This window comes from Hyperoodon ampullatus (assembly GCF_949752795.1).
Source record: "Hyperoodon ampullatus genome assembly, chromosome: 11".
Classification (NCBI taxonomy): Eukaryota; Metazoa; Chordata; class Mammalia; order Artiodactyla; family Ziphiidae; genus Hyperoodon; species Hyperoodon ampullatus.
In genome coordinates this window covers 54,728,724-54,754,600 of record NC_136924.1, presented here as the reverse complement: position 1 = coordinate 54,754,600, position 25,877 = coordinate 54,728,724, and the positions used below count along the sequence as shown (strand labels likewise).

General features: G+C 42.1%; 1 protein-coding gene across 1 annotated transcript; it reads right to left on the bottom strand.

Annotated features, from left to right (window-relative positions):
* SPMIP11 (sperm microtubule inner protein 11) lies at positions 1-25,594 on the bottom strand (the record flags this gene model as incomplete). The annotated part of the gene is made up of 4 exons (XM_079714112.1): positions 1-49; positions 479-623; positions 2,927-3,049; positions 25,516-25,594. 4 exons carry the CDS (start codon positions 25,592-25,594, stop codon positions 1-3), a joined length of 396 nt encoding a protein of 131 aa, XP_079570238.1.
* Between the last annotated feature and the right edge of the window lie 283 nt (positions 25,595-25,877).

Below are 25,877 nucleotides of genomic sequence, written 5' to 3'. Positions count from 1 at the left end.
TCAATACAGACTGGAGTTTCTGTCATTGAGAATAGAGTGATCCATAAACCTGGAAAAGAGAGATAGGGTCTCAGATTCAGCCAGGTTAGGCTGGATGGGGGCGGGGGGTGCTTAAACCTAGAATAGGCAGAGATAGTGATGAAGAAGTGGGGCTACTGCCAATGGATGGTGGTTAGAGGGGTGCGAGGTGGCAATGAAGGGAGCTGACACCCCAGGCCTCCCACAGGAGTGCTGTAGATACTTGAGTCTATTCAGAAGTCATATCCATAAGGCAAAACGCAAAGACACAGACCAATCTTTAGTTCCTTTGAATGCCACCACTGCCCAGATTCTGGGGCCGGTTGTCCCTGGTAAGACCAAAACTTCCTATTCCATTTCCCAACTCTTGACTAGAAATGAAAGAGGCTCCCAAGGATTTCAGTGAGGGGAAGGAGTAATACTTTCCTTGATCTCCCCACCCTCACCCTTCCAGCCTAACCTGGTCATTGGGCTTTTGATGAGGCAGTGGCAGGGGCTCCGGATCCATGGCATGGTTTCCTCTGGGCGCACTCCTGGACTGTGGGACCGCCAGAATCTGAAGTTCTGAGCATCAGTCAGGGGGACTCTGAAGACCTGATTGGGAACTGAATGGTTGGGGGAAGGGCAGGTTATCCAGTTTCTTAGAGTTGTCTGCTCCCTTCTGTGCCTCAGGGCATCACTAGCCTAGCCTAGCAACTGGGCCTGACCAGGTGCTGAGAAGTCCTGGAAATGTGGTCACCACACTGAGTTCCACTTCTGGATTCCAGCATCTCTCCAGCGTCTCGCACCCTTCATGGTCAGTGGAATCAGTCTTGGTTCTTCCTGCTTCTACTATAAGCCCATCTCCAAGAGAGCTTTCCCCAAGTGCTAAGGTGGTAGAAAAACAAGCGGTCAACCCACTTGGTTTGTTTTCTTTCTTTCTTTGGCCGTGCTACACGGCTTGTGGGATCTTAGTTCCCCGACCAGGGATTGAACCCAGGCCCTCGGCAGTGAGAGCACAGAGTTCTAACCAGCCCAACACACTTGGAAAATGTGCAAGGTGAGTCTGCTGGTTCTTTTTTTTTCCCTCTTTGCTCATTTCAGGTAATTCTCTGAAATTTAGCAGTGATACTACCTCATGTTTGGATATTACTAATAGATATAATTTATCAAGTACCTGTTATATTCTAAATGTTGTATTAGGTATTAAGTGTTTTTAAAATTTTGAAATATACCAGACTTACCTAGATTTTCTTTTTTGGGGATTTTCACTCTTTATTTATTTGAATAAATCTAATTATACCAGTGTATAAAATTTGTGTGTATACATATATATATATATATATATATATATTTTTTTTTTTTGTATGCGGGCCTCTCACTGTTGTGGCCTCTCCCATTGCGGAGCACAGGCTCCGGACGCACAGGCTCAGCAGCCATGGCTCACGGGCCCAGCTGCTCCGCGGCATGTGTGATCTTCCCGGGCCGGGGCACGAACCCGTGTCCGTTGCATCGGCAGGCGGACTCTCAACCACTGTACCACCAGGGAAGCCCATAAAATTTGTATGTTTTTAAAACATAAAATTATAGCCTAGTATTCTGGCTGTATAGTCTTTATAATCATTATTTTTTTAAAAATCTCTAATATACTATTGAGTAGATGTTATATTTTTTACTTAGTTGTTTTCCTATTAATTGATAAAAAGCTTTTTAAAAGTTTTGCTAGTAGAAATAACAGATATTCCTTTTCATGCGAATCTTTTTTAATTTCTGAAAGTGTTTTTTTAAATTAAACTTTAATTTTGAGATAATGATATATTCACATACAGTTGTAAGAAGTGAAAGACAGAGATCTTGTGTACCCTTTAGCCATGTCCTCCCAGCCCCCACCGAGGTAACATCTTGTAAAATTATAGCACTTTATTACAACCAGGGTATTAACATATTGATACAGAACGGTTCTACCACCACAGAATCCTGGAGTTGCCCTTTTATAACCACATCCTCCTCCCTCCACCCGTTGGTAATCAATAATGTGCTCTTCAGTTCTATAATTTTGTCATTTTAAGAATGTTATATAAATGGCATTATACAGTATGGGATCTTTTTTGGGATTGGCTTTCTTTACATAGCAGAATTCCCTGGAGATTCCTCAGTATTTGCATGTATCAGTAGGTTGTCCTAGGTGCTTTGCTTTTTTTTTTTTTTTTTTTTGCGGTACGCAGACCTCTCACTGTTGTGGCCTCTCCCGTTGTGGAGCACAGGCTCCGGACACGCAGGCTCAGCGGCCATGGCTCATGGGCCCAGCCACTCCGCGGCATGTGGGATCTTCCCGGGCTGGGGCACGAACCCGTGTCCCCTGCATCGGCAGGCGGACTCTCAACCACTGCGCCACCAGGGAAGCCCCTAGGTGCTTTTTTAACTGTACATTTTCTCTAACTTTCACAAAAAATGCTACAGTATAATTCCGATTTTCAGATGATCCAGAGAGATTAAGTGGTTGAAGGAATTTGCCCAAGGTCACACGGCTTGTTTGGAGTTTAAACTCTGGTTCAAATTCCAAAGCTTTGATCCTCACAACAATTCTGTAAGATTGGTAGAGTAGACATTTTCTGTTTTTTTTGTTTTGTTTTTTTAAATAAACGAGGAAGCAGGTTACAAAAGGATAAGTGATTGCCCAAGGTGAGACACTTAAAAGAGACAGAAATAGTACTCGCACCTGGATCTTCCGCTTCCAGGTCTGATTCAGTTTTTATTTTATCTTGCTTACCCCACCATTCAAGTCTACTTTCTCCTTCTCAGTCTCTTCTTGGCTCTTTTTGCCCCCATCCCCTGCTCTATAACAATGCCCCACCACATCCCAGCCATTCTTTAGGAACCCAGACACATCTTTTCTGCCCCTAGCATGCGACAAATCCAAGATACTTACGTGTCTTTAACAACACCTTCAGTACAGCTTCCTGGTACCTTGTGTGGCTATTCTGGTGCACGGAATGATTCGCATCTTCTGAGATAATAGGGGGTAGCCTAGTGGGCTCTGGTTCTTTCTGGTCTGAAATGAGAGCAGACTTGCTCTGAGTACTTAGCAAATGGGGTTATTTGACTTTCTGAGTCACTGGTCTCCATGCCAACCAGGCACAGGGCAGGGATCTCTCCAAGCCACATTCGATTCTCAGGATCTCAGGAGTCAAATCAAAATGCCTGTGACAGAGGGGAGGGAGGGAGAACAGTGATCAGACCTTCCTCACTACTCTCTTGCTCCTCCCTGACTCCTGGGTTTTGAGTGGCCTCCTGCTAGAATCAGGATATTGACAAATACTTAAGGTTAGTGTAGGTGTAAAAGGCCCCTTGTCTGGATGGATATTCCTTTCCTGAGATTGGCATATTTGCAGAGCGTCAGTTGGTCTAAGAGGGGAAATTATGTTTAAGCTAAGTGTTGGAGGATAAGAAGGGATTCATGGGACATAGTAGTATCAGGAAGAGCATTTCGGGCAGCAAGATATCAAGTGCGTTAGAAGTGCTAGAGAGGTCTCAGCTTGCTGTTGACTTAGAGCCGGACTAATGCTGGGTAAAGTGGAGAGGGACAGGGCCGGCAGCTGGAAAGGCAGTGTAGAGTAGGGTAGTGTAGACTTAGCATTCTTATGGGGGTTTAGGAATCTCCTCTGAGGCAAAATCTGTATCTTACAGTGACTGAAAAAACCAGACCTTCCTTACCCAGTGCTATGGTCTGAATGTTCCCATCCCCCCTAAATTCACATGTTGAAAACTTAATGCCCAAGGTAATGGTATTTGGAGGTGGGGCCTTTGGGATGTGATTCATGAGGGCAGAGCCCTCATGAATGGAATTAGTGCCCTTGTAAAAGAGACCTGAGAGAGCTTCCTTGCCCCTTCTGCCATGTGAGGAAACAATAAGAAGTCTGCAACCTGGAAGAGGGCCCTCACCTGGCATCCTGATCCTGGACTTCCAGCCTCCAGAAATGTGAGAAATAAATTTCTGTTGTTTATAAGCCACCCAGTCTATGGTATTTTGTTATAGCAGCCTGAATGGACTAAGATACGCAGCCTCTTGTGTAGAGAGGCCATGGGCAAAGAGTTTTGCTAGGCCAATCAACACATCTTCAGATTTTGAATCAAAGATTGGGGTTGCAAAGAAGCTGGGACCATGTAAAGTCTTTTTCTATTGATGGAAGTTGGGGCAGTGAAGCTGCATCTTGTTTTGAGCAGCAGTAACCGGGGCCCAGTGTCCTTGGTGCCAGCAGTGCCCACCACAGCATCAAATGCAGTGGTGTCTGTGCCCAGCCAGGTCTGCAGCATGATTCTGAACATTGTTTCTGGTTACCCTCTGCCAAGCTTTGTTCTCTGTTCCTTCTACAATTTTTATGTGTTTTCCAATATTCCTTTTTTTAATAAACTACTTCATTGTATAACAGACATAGAAAAAGTTGTATATATTTAATATATACAACTTATTGAGTTTGGAGATAAGTATACACCTGTGAAACCATCACCACAATCTATGCCACAAACATATACATCCCCTCCAAAAATCTCCTCCCACCTTCTTTGTTTATTGTTGTCATTATTTTTTTGTCAAGAACATCTAACATAAGCTCTAACCTCTTAGCGAAGTTTTAAGTATATAACACAGTATTAACTATAGACTCTGTGCTGTACAGTAGATCTCTAGGACTTATTCATCTTGCATAACTGAAATTTTGTACCCTTTGATTACTACCTCCCTGTTTCTTCCTCCCCCCAGCCTCTGGCAACCACCATTTTATTCTCTGCTTCTATGAGTTTGATTATTTTAGATTCCTCAAACAAGTGGTATCATGTAGTATTTGTCCTGTGTCTGGCTTATTTCACTTAGCATAATGTCTTCCAGATTCATCCATGTTGTTGCAAATGGCAGGATTTCCTTTTTTTTTTTAAGGCTGAATAATATTCCATTATATGCATATACCATATTTAAAAAATTCAGGGACTTCCCTGATGGTCCAGTGGTTAAGATTCCACCCTCCCAATGCAGGGGGCCAGGGTTCAATTATCTGGTCAGGGAACTAGATCCCTCACGCTGCAACTAAGAGCCTACGTGCCACAACTAAAAATGATCCCGCATGCTGCAACGAGGATCTCGCATATAGCAATGAAGACCCCGCATGCCGCAACTAAGACCTGGCGCAGCCAAATAAACAAATAAATATTTTAAAAAATAATAAAAAACCCATTCATGCGTTGATGGACATTTATGTTGCTTCCATATCTGGGCTGTTGTGAATAATGCTGCAACGAATATGAGAGTGCAGATATCTCTTTGAGATCGTGGTTTCAATTCCTTTCAGGATATATATATCAGAAGTGGGATTGCTGGATCATATGGTAGTTCTATTAATTTCTTGAGAAATCACCTTACTGTTTTCTATACTGGCTGCACCCATTTGCATTCCCACCGCAGTGCACGTGGGTTCCCTTTTTCCCTCACCAATGCTGGTTATCTTTTGTGGGGTTTTTTGATCATAGCCACTTTAACAGGTGTGGGGTGACACTGCGGTTTTAATTTGCATTTCCCTCATGATTAGATGTTGAGCATCTTTTCATATACCTGTTGGCCATTTGTGTGTCTTCTTTGGAGAAATGTCTTTTCAGATCCTCTGCCCACTTTTTAGTTGGATTTTCTTTTTTTTTTTTTTTTTTTGCTATTGAGTTATAGGAATTCCTTATATATTTTGGATATTAACTCTTTATCAAATATATGGCTTGCAAGTATTTTCCCCCATACTATAGGTTGCCTTTTCATTTTGCTGATTGTTTCCTTTGCTGTGCAGAAGCTTTTTAGTTTGATGTAATTCCACCAATATTCTTTTAATAAATTCATGTTCTGCTTAAATAGGCTAGATTTGGCTTGCATCTCAGAATCCTGGGCTTGTCAGGAACTGGGTCAAAATTTGCCATTCTCTCTTGAAATTGTTAAGATAGCTGACTCATCTCTGGTGGATGGTGGGGATGCCCCCTCTGTTTTAATTAATTAATTAATTAATTAATTAATTAATTTTTGGCTGCGTTGGGTCTTCGTTGCAGTGCGCGGGCTTCTCATTGCAGTGGCTTCTCTTGTTGCGGAGCAGAGGCTCTAGGCACGCGGGCTTCAGTAGTTGTGGTTCCTGGGCTCAGTAGTTGTGGCTCGTGGGCTCAGTAGTTGTGGCTCGCAGGCTCTAGAGCGCAGGCTCAGTAGGTGTGGCGCACGGGCTTAGTTGCCCTGCGGCATGTGGGATCTTCCCGGACCAGGGCTCAAACCCATGTCCCCTGCATTGGCAGGCAGATTCTTAACCGCTGTGCCACCAGGGAAGCCCCCCCCACGTCTGTTTTATAGTCCTTCCCCAGCTCCTGCTTTTCCCCTTCATCCTGCTTGGCCCCGCACATTCATCATCATTTGTCCCTCCACACTCCCTTTTGCACTCCAGTGGAAATCTCCTTTAACATTCTCTGAGACAATGACATTACCAGAGTGGGACACTGTTTGAATCCCCTCCCTTGACAGTTGAGGGCTTGGGCAGGTGGAAGCCTGGACTGAACCAGGGGCTGAATTTACTTCATCACAGGTCATAGCAATGAGGGGCCATTTCCTAGAAGCAGTGTCATTTGAGTTTGGTCGTTTGACTTTGGGGTCGTTTGACTTTGGGCTAAGTGAGGGTGTCAGAATGTCTATGGCCAAGTAAGTGTAGACTGAGGAGAAAGAGCAAGAGCATACTCCTAGTAGGCAATGGGACCTGGACTACAAGTAATTATTGGTCTGGGTGCAGGTGACAGTGGGAACTCTTTATCGGGTCCCGAGGCCTCAGACTGTTCTTTAGGGTACAGCCAGATGATGCTCTCTATTATCTCAGTTTCCAAGTAGTAGTCTTCCAGCTTCCTGTATGGGTTACTGTGTGCTTGGAGGTGTATTGGACAGTATCACCCACTTGGATGCCTTCCTCTTGAATCAAGCACCGGTTGGCATATTCCTCAGATCAGTATTTGGCAAGCTGGAAGATATTTTTGGTAACCCATAGCTTCTGCAAGCTGCCAAGTTTTGGAAGCCACCTGAGGTGAAGGGTGGTGAGGGGTAGATGAGAATCATGCCACAGCTACTTGTGAAAGGGCATGTTCTGGGTAGAGGGATGCAATGAACTCTTTATAGCTCCACCATGGCAAGGTAGATGAATCCATCATTTTGTTGGTAGATGGTATAACACAGGTTCTTCACTCACCCAGTTAATACTATACTCCATATGTTTTTTTGTGATAAATAGATATGAAGGGCCCTGACACTTTCTTCTAGAACCAGGCCATAAATTAGGAGTTGCCATAAGACCAGATTTAATGCTTTGAATGGACCATGAAGGACATACGGGGTAGTGCAAAAGTACTTGGGTGGATCTTCTACTTTTCCAAATTTATGTTGCAGATTTCTCAATAGTATAAGCTTAAGCTTCCCAGGGCCACTGGGATGGTCACAAAATCTTAGTTTTCCACTGCTTTGCCTATTGCCTCTGTTAGCTGGAACTGGGGCTGATTGGCCACAATGTTTTCAGGCTGAAGAATTTTTAGAATGGGTCTACCTCAGTGGCTCCCAGAATTCTGACTTTCAGGTTAGGGTATTTGCCTGTCTGTTCCAGATTCTGAGTACATAGTGGTGATAATATCTAACAGACATTACTTGCAGTTGTCTTGAAGTTGGTGTCACTGCAAGCAGAGTAATACCACCCTGACCAGAAATTTATACAAGATCAGTTTATACGAGAGAAAATGTTGTGGTGCTGTACGTAAAATATGACTCCTGTCTAAGAGGTCGTATCAGCTGTGGGGCATTAATCCCTCAAAGTTGAGTGGCGCATTAACATGGATTGAAATTGGCTAAAGTATGTTTTGAAGGCTATCTTGCACTTATTGTCTTTCCTGAGATAAGGAAATAGTCAGTGCTTTGGGAGGAAGTGGACAAGAGCATAAACCCAGGGAACCAGACCAATTCCCAGGGCACATTTTACATATGGGGACAGTTCCTTTGCCTCCAAAAATATCTTCCTCAAAGTGGTGCACTTGTTCAGGATTCTGAACACAGGGGAGGTGGAGGGGGCATGAGATAACAGAGAGGCTTAGTGCTGGTTGCAGACTGCTGATGTAAAATGGACTACATGGGTATTCTAGAGATAACAACAATAAAAAGGGGTAATAATTAGTGAATGTGCTCAGCACAACTATAAAAGGTAGGTACTGTTACTATCTTATTTTGTAAATGGAGAAACAGAGGCCCAGAGAAGTTCAGTGATTTGCCCAAGGTCACATAACTAGCATATGGCAGAGACATGAGTTTAACCCAAGCAGTTTGGCTCCAGAGCCCATGCTCTTAACCACCGCATTAAACTGGCTCTTGAAATCATCTCATCAGGCCTTCCAGAAAAGACCAAGGACTAGGGAAAAACATGAACTGATAGAACTAGCCTCTTAATGGGCTCCCCTGTGTACAGCTCAATGGGGGCCCTGTCAAGGGTGTCTGCTCAACTTGGAGAAGCCTTGAGTTGGGAGAGAGACATGATATTACCTTGTTCTAGAGGCAGATCCCTGCCTCCCTGAGAGTCACTGAATTGTGGAATATCATTTCCTATGGCCAGCATCGAGGGAGCAGAGAGGACTGGAACCTGGTGGGCCAGTCTTCAGTGGATTAGATCAGTCCCAGTGAGGAAAACCAGTGGGGAAATGCCAAGCCCCTGTGGAAAAAGTGGTCTATCTGCTGCAATACAGACACAGTCATCCACCTTGGAGGTGCCCACTCCCTAGGCTTTGGCAGATTGTAGCTGTGAGTAGCTTGACTACCTTCTCCCTTCTGGTTTCAGGTGGATGGGGATGATGGTCTATAGCAGCTATGAGACATATGAGTGTTTCCAAAATACATTTCTGTAACTTCAGTATGTTTATTCATTTAGAAAGGCAGAGGGGCTCAGAGGTTTTGGCCAGTTCACTCTTGGCTGAATTGTGCCATTCATGCTCCTGTTTGAAAAGCCAGAACTACGGTGCCCTCTGCTGGAGTCTAAGTGGCATCTCCAGCTGTCTCCTAATAGCGGGTCACCAAACAGGCAGCTAGGAGAGGTCAGGAGAACTAGGAGACTGAGCAGAGGACATTCCAATCAGGGTGGGGAAAACCACCTATGGGATCCCTTTGACACGATCCAGAAAATGAGAATACAAGTGATAATATGCTCAGCTTTTACCAAAGATGTGAGATTTACTTTTTCTTTGAAGAGATTCATTTGGAAGTAAGAGCAACTTGGAGGACTCAGTGAATTCCTCTGGGAGAAGGAATGGTAAAGGCAGCAGTGGAGGAAGATGGAGTGAGGCCCTTTGGATGTGTGGAGCTTGGAGGTCATCGTGTCTGTGGCTGGAGGGCAGTCACTAGAGAGTCTGGCAGGGAGAGGTCATTTGTTTCAAGCCAAGAATAAGGATAAGCACTCTTAACCACCCACCCCCATCGATTTGCCTCTGAGACACCTGTCAGTGGGCAATGCCCTGAGTGTAGATTTGTGTTAGGATGATGCCTAGCTTGACCACGGGTTTTCATATAACGAGGCAAGGGAGTTGTCTCAGCAAAGGGCCAGAAAAAAGGGAATTTTTCTGAAATTCTGACACTCCTGGACCAAGAGGAGTGTCCAGGTATGACGCTAAGAGTAGGTGGGAGAACAGGGTTCAAAGCAGGTGGTGAAATAGATTCAGCAAAGAAAAGGACAGATATATGGCCATGCTCCCCTGGGCAGGACAGAGAAGGGAAAGCTTAGGCACTCAAGGTGAATGAACACAGGAAGCTGGGCTGAACCTGCAGAGGCAACTAGTAGTAGTATCAGGAAGAGTGAGTCTGGGAGGGGCAGGAATCTACTGATTAGTAAACAAGAGAGTTCTGGTCACTGCTCAGGGATGCTCTTCTGTGGGCGGCTGCAATTGACCAGGCTCTTTCAGGTTCTGGATGAGCTATCCTTTGAAGCCAGCTAGCATTTGTTGCTTCTCAAGGCATCTTATGGTTAAAAATATTGCTTTCCATGGGAATTCCCTGGCGATACAGTGGTTAGGATCGGCACTTTCACTGCCAAGGGCCCAGGTTCAACTCCAGGTTGGGGAACTAAGATCCCACAAGCTGTGCGGCCAAAAAAAAATGTACGTATATATGTGTGTGTGTGTATGTGTGTGTGTGTGTGTATTGCTTTTCAGGTACCCTATCCTGGCAAGTATGTCTTGAGTAGTAGGACAAAGATATTCCAGTCAGAGGAAAGGTATATATTCCATATGTAAATAATAACTTACTTATTATGGTTTATAACTTTTCTTCCAATCATCTGTTGTACAGTTTTATGTGCTAGGTCTTAGCTGTATTACATACATTATATAATTTAATCTCCACAACAAATCTATAAGGAAGGCATTATTTACAAGTGAGGAAACAGGCACTCTGAATTTGCTTAGCGAGTTAGCTCCATGAATCTGAACAACTTTGAGTACCTGATAAACATGAGTTTCTGAAGTCAAGGATAAACCAAAGTATGCTCTCCACACCCAGTTTTCCTCTTTGGTTTTTCTATTTTGGTTCTTTATCAGGAGGAAAGAAAGGAAGGAGGCAGAGACTGGCAGAATATTTAGTTACCTGTGTTGACTCATGTCTATGAGTTTTCATTATGACTATAATAAGGAAAGCTTGAGTGGGCCCTCACATCTACTAGAAGGGAAAAAAAACTTTCTTCAAAGAAAAATTGTGAATGACTTAAAAATATCATTATAGGGCTTCCCTGGTGGCGCAGTGGTTAAGAGTCCGCCTGCCGATGCAGGGGACGCGGGTTCGTGCCCCGGTCCGGGAGGATCCCACATGCCGCGGAGTGGCTGGGCCCGTGAGCCATGGCCGCTGAGGCTATGCGTCCGGAGCCTGTGCTCCGCAACGGGAGAGGCCACAACAGTGAGAGGCCCGCGTAACGCAAAAAAAAAAAAAAAAAAAAAAAAACATTATAGTATATGTTAAGAATGAGAAGTGTTAATAAGTTCATTTTAATGGTTGCTGTTAAAGCCCTCACTGAAGGGCCAAGTAAGAGTGTGGTTGATTTGAGCATGGAGAACAGGTTGAAGTGCTAGTACAGGGGGACAGAAAAAGGTCAAGCCACTTGAGTGAATGTATTAACAAGGTGAATCAGCCAGAAAGAGAGCAGGGCCAGAGAATCATTCTGAAGACAAGTGTGAATGACAAATTAGAGTCCTGTAAGATCACATGGAACTAAGGGTGAGCACAGTCAGGAACTGTGTGTTCCTTGAATTAATGAATGTAGAAATTGGGATTAGAAAGACTTGGGTAAGCAAGGTGGATGGATGTTGTTTTCTAAGAGCCAGACAGAATGCTGTATTTTCTCCATACATACTTTCCCAAACCAGTTCTGAAGTAATAGAAAGGTATGAGCCAAGTTCCCTGTTACGGTGGTCCACATTCCCAAATCTCTGCCAGCTGACATATTGCAAGCAACCTCAGCAGCACCAGGATTCAGAACCAGGTGAGCCCTGTTGCACTTTCCTGTTGATATGTTAAATAAGATGAGAGCTAAGAGCTTACCGTTTAATTTAACAACATCACCATGGATATGAGCATTGGTGACTAGATACATAAGAAGTTTCAGTGGAGTGGTAGGGGCAAAAGCCTGATTGGCATGGGTTCAAGAGAGACTGGCAGGGCTTCCCTGGTGGCGCAGTGGTTGAGAGTCCGCCTGCCGATGCAGGGGACGTGGGTTCGTGTCCCGGTCCGGGAAGATCCCACATGCCGCGGAGCGGCTGGGCCCGTGAGCCATGGCCTCTGAGCCTGCGCGTCCGGAGCCTGTGCTCTGCAACCGGAGAGGCCACAACAGTGAGGGGCCCGCGTACCGCAAAAAAAAAAAAAAAAAAAAAAGAGACTGGCAGGATATTTAGAGACAGAAAGACCACACAACTCTTTTGAAGAATTTTTCTGCCTGGGGGGTGGGCAGGGAAATAGGATGTAGGGCTTTAAGATGGAAGAAATTATAGCATGAATGTATGTAGATAGGAATGGCCAGAGATAGAAAAACTGATGCAACAGAGTGTGAAGAACATTGGAGTAGTGTCCTTGAATAGTCAACAATATGAGATCTGATGCACAAGTGGAGGGGTTGGTCTTAACAAGTGTGTAGACCACTCACTCATTATAATAAGACATATACAGGCACAGATGCAGGTAGATGGATAGACATGATTTTGTGAGAGGTTATAGAAATTATCTTCCAGTTGCTTCTGTTTTCACTGTGAAATAGAAGGAAAGTCATTATGTGAGAGTGAGGATAGGAGATGAGGTGTTAGAGGTTTGAGGAAAGAGAAGGTACGAAGTGGCCTTCAGGAGAGTGAGAGAATGCATAGAACAAGGAAATGTAGTCTGACTTCTGGGCAGCCATAGAGGCCCACTTGAGTTTAGTGATCAGGAATTTAAAGTGAGGCCAGTCAGCATGGTTGTTTTTCTCTTGTCGATGAGTATAAACTACTTTTCCCAGGAGTTTTGGTATAATCAGGAGTGGGAAAGGGGAGAAGGTGGCGGAGAAAGAAATGGGGACAATAGCTTGAGGGGACCATTTGGTCAAGAGAGGATTCTTTTTTTTTTTTTTTTTTGCGATACGCGGGCCTCTCACCGTTGCTGACTCTCCCGTTGCGGAGCACAGGCCCCGGACACGCAGGCTCAGTGGTCATGGCTCACGGGCCCAGCCGCTCCGTGGCATGTGGGAGCTTCCCGGACCGGGGCACGAACCCGCGTCCCCTGCATTGGCAGGCGGACTCTCAACCACTGCGCCACCAGGGAAGCCCCAAGAGAGGATTCTTTATTTTCCCCAGATGGAATGATTACAGCACATTTGTATACTTATGGAAATGATCTGGGAAGAGGGAAAAAATTGAGGGAGAGGGGGATAATTACAGGAGCAAAATCCTTGAGGAAAGTGTGGATGAGATCCAGTACACAAATGGAGTCAGTTCATTCATTGTACCAGAGAGAAGGTATAAATGCAGTGGAATGTTAGATGTGATGATGGAAAGTCTCTTTTGATTGCTTCTATTTTTAGTTAAATAAGGAGCAAGGAAGTTATTAGCTCAGAGTGAGGATCGAGAGGGAATTTTAGAGATTTGAGGAGAGAGGGGGAGTTGCCTTGAGGAGTGGGAGGGTGGCTAGGGAAATATAATAGGATTTTCAGGAAGTCCCAAGTGCTCACTTGAGATTTGTGGTTATGGTACTAATCATTCTAGGAAGACTAGATGTCCTAGGCGGAGGGCCAAATACACATAACTTTGTCTTCATAGGTTTCCCTGGAGCTCCGTACTCCAACTCCCTGGAGTTTCATAGCCTTGTCCTGAGCTTCTAGAGTCAGCCTATGTGCCCCGGAGCTTGGCCATGTGGTCCCAGACTTCAGCTCCTGGGCAGCTCAAGGGGCTTCAAGGGAATACTATGAATAGAACATAATTACTATTGAGTGGAATTTTCAGGTGGAAGTCTGAATAACATGGTTGAAGCCAAACTTGGCAGAGGGTAGCCAAGTTCCCTGAATGTCTTTGTGCATAGATATTTCAGGATGTGCACAATTAAAATGACTTGTCAAGAACCTACAATATGCTGCCACTTGAGGGCAAAAGACACACATAGATTGAAAGTGATGGGATGGAAAAAGATATTTCCTGCAAATGGAAATGACAAGAAAGCAGGTGTAGCAATACTCACACCAGACTCTAAAACAAAGTCCATAGAGAAAGACAAAGAAGAATACTATATAATGATAAAGGAATCATTATATTATGAGAAGGGGATATTACACTTGTTAACATATATGCACCCAATATAGGAGCACCTAAATACATAAAACAAATACTAACAGACAATAAAGGGAGAAATTGACAGGAATACAACAATAGTAGGAGACTTTAATACCTCACTGACATCAATGGACAGATCTTCCAGACAGAAAATCAATAATGCAACAGAGATCCTAAATGACACAATGAAACAGTTGGACTTAATTTATATCTACAAGACACTACATCCAAAACAAAACAAAAACAAACAAACAAAACCCAGAATACACATTCTTTTCAAGTCACATGGAACATTCTCTAGGATAGACCATATAAAGGACACAAAAGAAGACTCAACAAATTTAAGAGGATAGAAATTATTTGAAGCATCTTTTCTGACCATAACAGTATGAAACTAGAAATCAACCACAGAAGGAAAAATGAGAAAAAATGGCTTGTCAGAAATGGGAGATGAGTTACAGAGTTCTGGATGGGATGCAGTGAAAGCAGTCTGTGATCAAAGTGGGAGTTGGAAGTGCTTTGTTATGGTTTTAGCCTTGAATTCCTTCTAGATTTTGAAATTTACTCTTATGAGGATGAAGCTCTTGCCTCAGCTCTACACATGGCTGGCTCATTCTCATTCTTCATGGTGTGGCTCAAACATTACCTCCTTGATTACTGTCTAAAGTGGGCCTCTCAGGCTTCCCTGGTGGCACAGTGGTTAAGGATCTGCCTGCCAATGCAGGGGACACGGTTCGAGCCCTGGTTCGGGAAGATCCCACATGCCCTGGAGCAACTAAGCCCATGCACCACAACTGCTGAGCCTGCACTCTAGAGCCTGCGAGCCACAATTACTGAGCCTGCGTGCCACAACTACTGAAGCCTGCGTGCCTAGAGCCCATGCTCTGCAACAACAGAAGCCACCACAGTGAGAAGCCTGTGCACTGCAATGAAGAGTAGCCCGCACTCGCCTCAAATAGAGAAAGCCCGTGCGCAGCAGTGAAGACCCAACGCAGCCAAAAATAAATAAATAAATAAATAAATAAATAAATAAATAAAGTGGGCCTCTCCAAGTTACTCTCCATCATGGGATCTGCAAACTCAGTTGCCTATAAGAGTCAGGCAGATAATGTTTATGAATACAACAACTAAGAAACCTGTCCCATCTAAAGGGGAAGCTGCTTCTTTGCTCTGGCCATTTGTGGTCATGTGGGAATTTAGGGCCAGTGTGGCCAGTTCTAATTTTTAAGAGAAGTCAGAAATGTGGATTTTACATAAAATCTCCTGATTTTTAGATGTGGGTCCAAATTTTTTTAAGATATCACTCTGCAGGCTGAGTCCGGCCCTCTGGCCAGCAGTTTATAACTTCTGATCCATTGCATCAACTCTCCCACCCTTATATCCTTCCCAGTACTTGTTATATTCTGTGAATATCTTGTTTGTTTATTTACCTGTTTATTGTCTGTGTTAGTCACTGTTGTATTCCTAGTGCCTAACACAGTGCCTGGCACAATCAGTTCCCAATAAATAATTATCTGATATTGGATGAGAAAGGGAGTCTGGATTGGTGACTTACTTGGGAGGTTTCTATGTATTCTGAAATTATATATATAAATTATAAATATGAATATATGTATGTATGTGTGTGTTTATATAGAGGTGTGTGTATATATGTATATACATAAATATATGTGTATATATACACACACACACACAAACACCTGTATATGGCAAATATTTTCTCTTCGTCTCTCTTTTATTTATTTATTTATTTTGGCCATGCCACACGGCTTGTGGGATCTTAGTTCCCAGACCAGGGATCAAACCCGGGTCCTTGGCAATGATAGCACAGAGTCCTAACCCTTGGACTGCCAGGGAATTCCCCTCTTAAGTCTGTTTCTTGCCTTTTAACTTTATGATGTCTTTTGATACAGAATTATAACTTTTATTTAGGAAAAATTGTCAATCTTTTCTCTTAGGCTTCTGGGGCTATGTCCTATGAGGAAAGTTTTCCAAATTAATTTACAAAGTGTTTTTTTTTAATTTTTAATTTTATTTTTGGTTGCATTGGGTCTTCATTGCTGTGTGCGGGCTTTCTCTAGTTGTGGCGAGCAGGTGCTACTGTTTGTTGAGGTGCGTGGGCTTCTCATTGCGTTGGCTTCTCTTGTTGCGGAGCATGGGCTCTAGGGTGCACGGGCTTCAACAGCTGTGGCACACGGGCTCAGCAGTTGTGGCATCCGGGCTTAGTTGCTCTGCAGCATGTGGGATCTTCCCGGACCAGGGATTGAACCCGTGTCCCCTGCATTGGCAGGAGGATTCTTAACCCCTGTGCCACAAGGGAAGTCCCTATACTTATTTATTTTAAATCTGCCTTGTAATCCAAACATTTACGAAAAAAAACTCTTTTCACTTACTTGATAGTGAACTTTGAAGCATAAAAGTTTTAAATTTTGATGAAATCCAATTTATCTGTCTTTCCTTCTGTCACTTATGATTTTGTTTTCTTTTCTTAGAAACCACTGCCTAGTCCCAAGGTCATGAAGATTTTTCTTCTAAGAGTTTTAAAGTTTTAGCTCTTACATTTATGTCTATGGTCCATTTTGAGTAAATTTTTGTATATGGTGTGAGGTGGGGTCCAATTTCATTCTTTTGCATGTGATTATCCAGTTTTTGCCGCACAATTTGTTGAAACGACTATTTTCTCCCATTGAATTGTCTTGGCATTCTTGTTGAAAATCAACTGACCATAAATTAAGGGTTTATTTCTGGACTCTCAGTTCTATTTCACTGATCTATATGGCAATTCTTATGCCAATATAACACGGTCTTGATTATAGCAGCTTTGTAGAAGATATGAAATTGGGAAGTATGTCCTCCAACATTGTTATTCTTCAAGATTGCTTTGGTTATTCTGGGTCCCATATATTTCCATATGAATTTTAGGATATCTTGTCAATTTCTACCAGATATCATTATCTTTGGGAGGTATTTCTTTTTTTAAAAAAAATTGAAATATAGTTTACATAAAATATTATGTTAGTTTCATTTGGGTGATATTTCACTACAAGGAATTCTAAGCATCTAAAATGTGTCTGGAAAGGGATCTCACATTTATTCCTCCCCTGCATCCTAACTCACATACTGAATTTGGCAAATATTCAGGAATCTCCAACTTAGTCCAGGACACTTATCTATGTTTTTATCAGTAATTCTTTAAGGTACCCTAGTTTCTTTTTGTTTTTTGTATTTTTTGGCTGTACTGTGCAGCATGCGGGATCCTAGTTCCCCCATCAGGGATCGAACCCATGCCCCCTGCGTTGGGAACGCAGAGTCTTAACCACTGGACCACCAGGGAAGTCCAAGGTGCCCTAGTTTCTTGATGTATTTTAGACTATTAAGTGTGAATAGCTCAATATTATATATATATAGTAGAAGCTCTTCTAAAGAAGCTCCATTGAGGGTACTTCCCTGGTGGTCCAGTGGGTAAGACTCTGGGCTCCCAATGCAGGGGGCCCAGGTTCAATCCCTGGTTGGGGAACTAGATCCCACATGCATGCTGCAACTAAGAGCTTGCATGCCTCAGTGAAGATCCCTCATGCCACAATGAAGATCCTGCATGTTGCAACTAAAGATCCTGCATGCCGCAAATAACATCCAGTGCAGCCTAAATAAGTAAATAAATAATAAATATTTAAAAAAGAAACTCCATTGAATAGACTTGCTAGATTAATTAATGTTCTCCATTTCCTCTGAAAAACATATTAAAAAATGCCTGCAACACTCCAGTTGCAGCCAAGAGCTACTCTTGAGTATACCTGCACACTTATGCTTCCACCAGTTGAATTGTGTTCATACCAAGAGTCAGCTGTGGTTTTTCTCCCCAAACAATTTATGCCAGGTTTATTCTGTAATTGCAATATTGCAATTTAATGATATATTATTTCAACTAATGGAATATGTATTTTTTTTAAAAGAGCAGTGAGTGCCTCCATGAGATTTACCAGGGACACCCAAAGCAAACAGTCTCAACCTTTCTACATAAAATGTATCAAGCAAGCATTAAATAAATTTATGAGATATTAAAAAAAAAGAGCAGTGGTTTGTATAAAAATGAAATTGAATGCTTTGGAAAAACTCAAACTTCAAAAAATTACACTTTGAATTAAAATGGATGGGATTTAGAAAATTACCATTTTGCAACTATCATAGAAATAATTGAACCATCACTATATACTAAAACTAGTAAGCGAAAGTTTGATGAAGAATAGGGTATTTACATTTTTTCAAAGTATCTTCCTGGAAATTATCACTAATTACAAAACAAAAATAGTAACTTGAGAGTGGAGAAAACTGGAAAACACCACCTTAATCAAATGGTCAAAGTTAACATGACCAATAATGGGACAAAATGACATCACAAGCCTCCTGATGTGAGGTATTGAAGACATAATCTTGCTTAGTCCTGCCAAAAATATTTAAACCTAATCTAATCTTGAGAAACATCAGACAAACCCAAATTAAGAAAAATTCTATAAAATATCTTGCCTGTACTTTTAAAATTGTCAATGTCATGAAACAAAGCATCAGAGGAATTGTTCCAGATTAAAGGAGACTAAAGAGACATGCCAACTAAATGCAATCCTTATTTATTTGACTGATTGATTGATCAATAAGTAATTAACCAATTTAATTGGTTAATTAACCAATCAAATAATTGATTAACCAATTATTTCTATTTCTGTGATCAGTCTTATCCTTAAATGTATCCTAGAAGGAAAAATTTTGTTCTAAAGGACATTAATGGGACAATTGGCAAAATTGGAATATAGACTATAGATAATTAAATAGTATTGTATCAGTGTTAAAATTGCTGAGTTTGATACCTATACTGTGGGCTGTTATCTAAGAAAATGTTCTTATTCTTAGGAAATACAAACTGAAATATTTGAGAGTAAAGAATATAATATGAGCAGCTTATTCTCAACTAGCTGAGAAAAAAATAGATGTTTATATATAGATATGTAAATATATAAATTATATATATATGGAGAGAGAGCAAGCAAATGTGGCCAAATATTAACAATTGACTAATTTGGGTAAAGGGTATAGAGAATTTCTTTTGTACCAGTCTTACAACTTTTCTATAATTTTTAAAAAATTAATTAATTTATTTTTGGCTGCGTTGGGTCTTTCTCTAGTTGCCGTGGCTTCTCCTGTTGCAAAGCATGGGCTCTAGGTGCATGGGCTTCAATAGTTGTGGCGGGCAGGCTCTAGAGCACAGGCTCAGTAGTTGTGGTGCACAGGCTTTGTTGCTCCGTGGCATGGGGGATCTTCCCGGACCAGGGCTTGAACCTGTGTCCCCTGCATTGGCAGGCAGATTCTCAACCACTGCACCACCAGGGAAGCCCTCTATGATTTTGAAATTATATCATGAAAATACATTATTTTTTAAAAAAAGATTTATTTATTTTTGGCTGCGTTGGGTCTTCGTTGCTGCACGCGGGTTTTGTCTAGTTGCGTTGAGCAGGGGCTACTCTTCATTGGGGTGTGCAGGCTTCTCATTGCAGTGGCTTCTCTTGTTGCGGATCACGGGCTTCAGGCGCGCGGGCTTCAGTAGTTGTGGCTCGCGGGCTCTAGAGCGCAGACTCAGCAGTTGTGGCACACAAGCTTAGTTGCTCCGCAGCTTGTGGGATCTTCCTGGACCAGGGCCCAAACCCGCATCCTCCACATTAAAAGGCGGATTCTCAACCACTGCGCCATCAGGGAAGCCCTCTATAATTTTGAAATTATATCATGAAAATACATTTTAAAGATGGTTAATTAACCATAAAGCTTATTTCCTTTCTCTCCTAAATTTGCTAAAATCACATCAAAATAACAACAATAACAATAATGGCATTAACCTTCAAGGTCAAAGAGAGAGGAAGGATGCAATAGCAAGATGATATATTTCAGTGGAAACATCTTTTGAAAAATGGAAAGTAGAGAGAGGGGTAGTAACACATTTATCAGAATAGGAAAAGTTTTAACTTAAGTTTCTGCAATGGAGGATACACGTAGAATCGAGCTAATTCATTTGGGAGGCTCAAACCTTAGAACGCAGCAGGTACCACAGAAGGTAGGAGTAAAGACTAGGTCCGAGAACAGGAAGGTGGTCACTGAAACTGTCTACAGAGCATGTGGCACAACCAGGCAAACCACCATGCCCCAACAAGGAGATAAAAGATTTCTCTGTCCAGCAATCCCACTTCTGGCTATATATCCAAAGGAAGTGAGAACAGGATCTTGAAGAGGTATCTTCACTCTCATGTTCATTGCAGCATTATTCACAATAGCCAAGTTATGGAAACCTAAGTGTCTGTCAATGGATGAATGGATAAAGAAGATGTGATGTATATATATATACATATATATATGTATATATATATATATATGCCATGAAATATTATTCAGTCATGAGAAAGAAGGAAATCCTGTCATTTGCAACAACATGGATGAACCTTGAGGGCATTATGCTAAGTAAGATAAGTCAGACAGAAGACGACAAATACTGTATGATCTCACTTAGACGTGCAATCTAAAAAAGAGGAGCTCAGAAACACAGTAGAATGGTGGTTGGGGGGTGAGGGGATGAGATGTTGGCCAAAGGGTATAAACTTCCAGTTATAAGATGAATAAGTTCTGGGGATCTAATGTACAGCATGGTGATTATAGGTAATTACACTGCATTATATACTTGAAAGGTACTGAGAGAGTAGATCTTGAATGTTCTTACCACAAAAAAGAAATGGCAATTACGTGACATGATGGAGGTATTAGAGCTAATACTATGGTAGTTATCATCTTGCAATATATATTAAGCATATCAAATCAACATATTGTACACCTTAAACTTACACAATGTTATACATCAATTATATCTCAATAAAACTGGGGAAAAAGAGAAAGATTTCTCTGGAGGAACTGAATCTTGGAGGCACTGCACTCCTGCACAAGATTTACTGTGAGGGACGGCATATGGTGCAAGACTAAAAATACGATGATTAAGTGAAAATCGAGATCCTCAAAGGTGAGACTCAGTGCCCCCTTCTCCTGTCTTGATCCCATTATGCTAGCAGACAAACATGTAACCAATCCCCAGAGAAGCAATTATAGTGTTCTTCCCTGGAGAAAATGTAGAGATCCAGAGGAAAGCTCCCAGTGAAGCCCACAGTGGATAACTACCCCTGCCCTCCAGGCTTCTAGTCAGCTTTTTAGTTCCTCACTCTTAACTTATAATGGAGAGCCAAGGATCACCAGTTATTTGACAATAGTTATCAATGAGGAAGATAGAGATCAAAATAAACTCATAGGAAAAAGGGCACAGAGGAAACAGAGCTAATGCAGAGAACAGAAGAGAATTTCAAATAAAGTATAATATCCCTAAAGAAAAAAGAAGATATGGAAAAGGAAAACCAGAGGACCAAAAACAGCCCTTGGAAATTAAAAATATAGTAACCAAAATAAAATGTTCTGATACAAAGGTATGGTGATTTTCCTGTAGGTCCACAGCTCCTTTATTACCCCTCCCCTTGAGTGTGGGCTAGATTTAGTAATTCTCTTCTAACAAACAGAATAAGGTGGAAGTCACAGTCACTTCTGAGACTGTCATCAAAAGGCATTGCGGCTTCCTTCCTCCTTCCACTCTCTCTCTCTCACCTGCTCTGAGGAAAGTTAGCTGCCAAGTGAGAACACTCAGGCAGCTTATTGGAAGGCCCACGTGGTGAGAAACTGAGGTGTCTTGTCAATAGCCAGAGAGGAACTGAGGCCTCCAGCTATGAGATGACTGCAGCTCATGCTGATATCCTGTCTGCAACCACAAGAGAAACCCTTAGCCACAACCAACTAGCTAAACTGCTTCTTGATGCCTGATTCACAGAAACTATAAGGTAATAAATGTTCGTTGTTTTAAGCCTCTATGTTTTAGGGTAATTTGTTACACAGAAATAGATAATTAACACAGAAGGTTGGAAGATAAAATTGAGGAACCTCCCAAAGAGTAAATGTTTTAAAACCCAAAGGAAGCATAGAGAAAGATTAAAGTTACAGGATCAGTTCGGGAGGTTTTAGAGCTGACAAATGGAAGTTCCAAAAAGAGAGAAGAGAGAAAATAGAGAATAAATTGATAAAGAAATAATAAAGGAAAATTTGTCAGAAATGAAGTGCACATATTTCCAGATTGAAGAAGCTCAGGGAATGTCTATCACAGTGAATGAAAAAAGATCTACAGCAAATTCCAACATTATGAAATTTCAGAACACTAGGGAACAAAAAGAAAAGCAAAAGCTTCTGGAAAGAAATACATCATACACAAAAGAATCCAACTGGAAGTTAGAGGACAATAAAGGTATAACTTCAATATTCTCAGAAAATGATTTTTCGACCTAGAATTCCATATCTGGAAAAACTGACAATCAAGCGTGAGGGTAGGGCTTCCCTGGTGGCACGGTGGTTAAGAATCCTCCTGCCAATGCAGGGGACACGGGTTTGAGCCCTGGTGCAGGAAGATCCCACATGCCGCGGAGCAACTAAGCTCATGCGCCACAACTACTGAGCCTGCACTCTAGAGCCCGCGTGCCACAACTACTGAAGCCTGTGTGCTTGAAGCCCGTGATCCGCAACAAGAGAAGCCACTGCAATGAGAAGCCCGCACACCGCAACTAGGGAAAGCCCACGCACAGCAACGGAGACCCAACGCAGCCAAAAATAAATAAATTCATTAAAAAATGTGTGAGGGTAGAATAAAATCATTCTTCACTCAAAAATATACCTCCTACACATTCTTAGAAAACTATTCAAGGATATATTCCAGGAAAGGGAGAGAGTAAACCAAGAAAGAAAACATGGGATCCAGGAAATAGGGAATAAAACTTTGGAGAGAGGCAAAAGCAGGTTTCAGGACAAGAGCTATGCGCCAGGAGTAGGAGAAGGCAGAGTATAGGAGTAGGAGAGAGGAAGTTTGGGGAAAAAGGAATTGGTAGATTATTTGTTGTGTTTTGGTAGATTATTTGTTGTGTTTTGGTAGATTATTTGTTGTGTTTTGAGTGATTGGAAAAAATATCATTGGGCATTTAATAGAGCTGTTGAAGTAATTTGTGGAAAAAAGTAACAGTAGTTACCTGGAGAACTAAGCAAGTGAAAAAAATGGTGGCAATTCTTAACTCTAGGGATAAACAAAAAATTGAACAAAAAAGGAAAAGTTATTATAGTGACATTATTTGGCTTAGCAGTGAAAAATTTTTACATATTTGTAAGACTACAAGACTATAGATTTAAACTTGTATGTTCTATTGCTACATCCCAAATCATCAAATTTAGTGGCTTAAAAACAACATCCACAGGCCTCCCTGGTGGCGCAGTGGTTAAGAATCTGCCTGCCAATGCAGGGGACTTGGGTTCAAGCCCTGGTCCAGGAAGATCCCATATGCCATGAAGCAGCTAAGCCTGTGTGCCACAACTACTGAGCCACAACTACTGAGCCCGCGAGCCACAACTACTGAAGCCTGCATGCCTAGAGCCCGTGCTCTGCAACAAGAGAAGCCACTGCAATGAGAAGCCTGCGCACTGCAACAAAGAGTAGCCCCCGCTCGCCGCAACCAGGAAAAGCCGGCGCACAGCAACGAAGTCCCAACGCAGCCAAAAATAGTAAAAAAAAAAAAAAAAGCCAAAAAACAAAGAAAACAACATCCACTTACTATCTCACAGTTCTGTAAGTCTGGTAGTCTCTGCTTAGTCTCACAAGGCTGAAATCAAGGTGTTGGCTAGGCTGGGGTCTTATGTGGAGGCTCTAGGGAAGAATCCATTTTTCAGGTTCATTCAGGTTATTGGCAGAATTCAGGCTTTTGTGGTTATAGGACTTGCTGACTGTCAGCTGGGACACTCTCAGCTCCTAACTGCCACCCACATTGGCATGGAGGCCCCCTGCATCTTCAAAACTGCACATGCTTCCAATCTCTGAATTCCTCTTTTGCTGTTAACTGGAAAAAACCACTCTGCTTTTAAAGGGCTTGTGTGATTAGATGAGGCCCACTCACATAATCTCCTTTTTTCCATGTAAAGTAACAATCACCAGAGTGTTATCCATCATATTCTGAGGGTCCGCCCACATTCAAAGGGGAGGGGATTATATAAGGGCAAAGTTCATTGAGGGTCATTCTTAGAATTTTGCTTACCACAGACCTAAAACTGTGACATAACTATACTGGAAAAACGAGGATGAGAGAGGGGAAGCACACGGTAGAGTATAAGAAAGCTAAATTTTCAACTCTCGTAACAGGAGGGCAATATATAATAACCCAAAATGGAACAAGGGAAATTTGTGGGTTAGGCCAAGTGTGTTTCTCTGAGAGAGGGTGAACAACTCCTAATCTGGAGACAATAGCATCCCTGTGGCATAATGCCAGGACCCAGCTGGGTGGGGGCAAGCAGGGGAGGGCTGGTGTAGGGCTATTAAGGGATTCCTAGCGTCCATTAGTGGGAATGTGTGAAACAGAGCTGAATACGTGAAACAGAGCTTCTTTGATGGAATTAGAAAGAGAACAGAGAGTGCCCAGTGGAGGCCTGTACAAGATCAGTCCTTCTCAATCTTAACGTTGTACTTTATTTTTTCCCAGTTATTCCCTCCCTTTACCCCAATGCAACTTTTGCTTTAGTACCTGCCCACGCTTAGTTTCCTTCACATGGGTTCTCCATTCTGCCTGGAATACCCTTTCTCCTTCATTTCTGTGCTTTCAAGCAATTCATCTTCTAAGACCTTAATCTTGTCACATTTCCTGTAAACCCTCCCTTTAGAATTAGTCACTCAGTATCACTTATTCATTCACTCACCCTACAAATATATTTATTAAACCTCTATTATGTGAGGTACTGCTAGGTATTGTGGATATAATACAGGTCTGATATACACTCACTGCCAACTAAAACTCCTTCAGTGGTTCCCTATAAAGTTAAAAGGTTTAGCATGGCTAACAGTATCCTCAGTTATCTGGCCCCTGCCTAGCTTTCAAGGCCTGCTTCTCACCTCCTGTCTATGCTTTATCTGTACCCAAGGACTTGGAGTTCACTTAATAAGGTTCTCTCAATTCTCTGTTCCTTTGTCTGTGCTGTATTCCCTTGTCATCTACTTGGTTAACTCCAATCATCCTTTAATACTCAGTCCTGGAAGCATTTCCTGTGTGAGGTCTTCTCTAAAGGATCCCCCTATTCTCATTTCAAATCCAGTAGCATCAGGTACTTCCTCTTTTGTGGTTCCATAGTATTCCATATTTAATTGAATCATACACCATGTTGCAAATTTTTTTGTTTGCGTGCTTATCTTCATCTGATGGTCAGCTACTTTATGGCAGAGAGAGGTCTAATCCTATCCATCTTTGTAATGCTAGTCACCAACATAAAGCCTGACACATAGTTGGTGCTTAATAAATGTTGACTAAATGAGCAAATGAATAAGAATACACTTATTTGGTTGAACAAATTGGGTGTCTTAATAAGGATATTAAATGACAGGAGAGGGAATGGATATCTTCCATATTCCATAATTTTAACTAGTATAATTGTTAATCTTGGGGGATAAAACTCTAAGCCAAAGTAGGAAAAGAAATGGCTAAGAAGTGGCCCTTCTAACCCTCTATTCTATGTTCCCCTTACATGTTTCTTCAGTTGTGTCCCTTTTCTTGTTCCAAAAGGAATTTTGATATCCTAATAGATATAAGTTGAAGAAGGCCATCTTGGGTCCCCCCTGTCCTCTTCTGGAATGTTCAGACAGGAGCACTGGAGTCTGTTAGTAACCATGGTAATGTCCTGAAGAATCACTATGACTGACACGCCCTTTGTCTAAGGAGGCACAGGATTTATGAGTTCACAGTGGGGCTGGAGTGGGCTGAAGTGGCACAGGAAACAAGTGCCAGTTACCCTTCTTCTTGCCCTAGTCTTATTTGCAGAAAGCAGTGAGTAGAAAGAGCAATGAACTGGCCTTAAATCTTAGTTTTGCCATACTCTAGGTGTCTGAC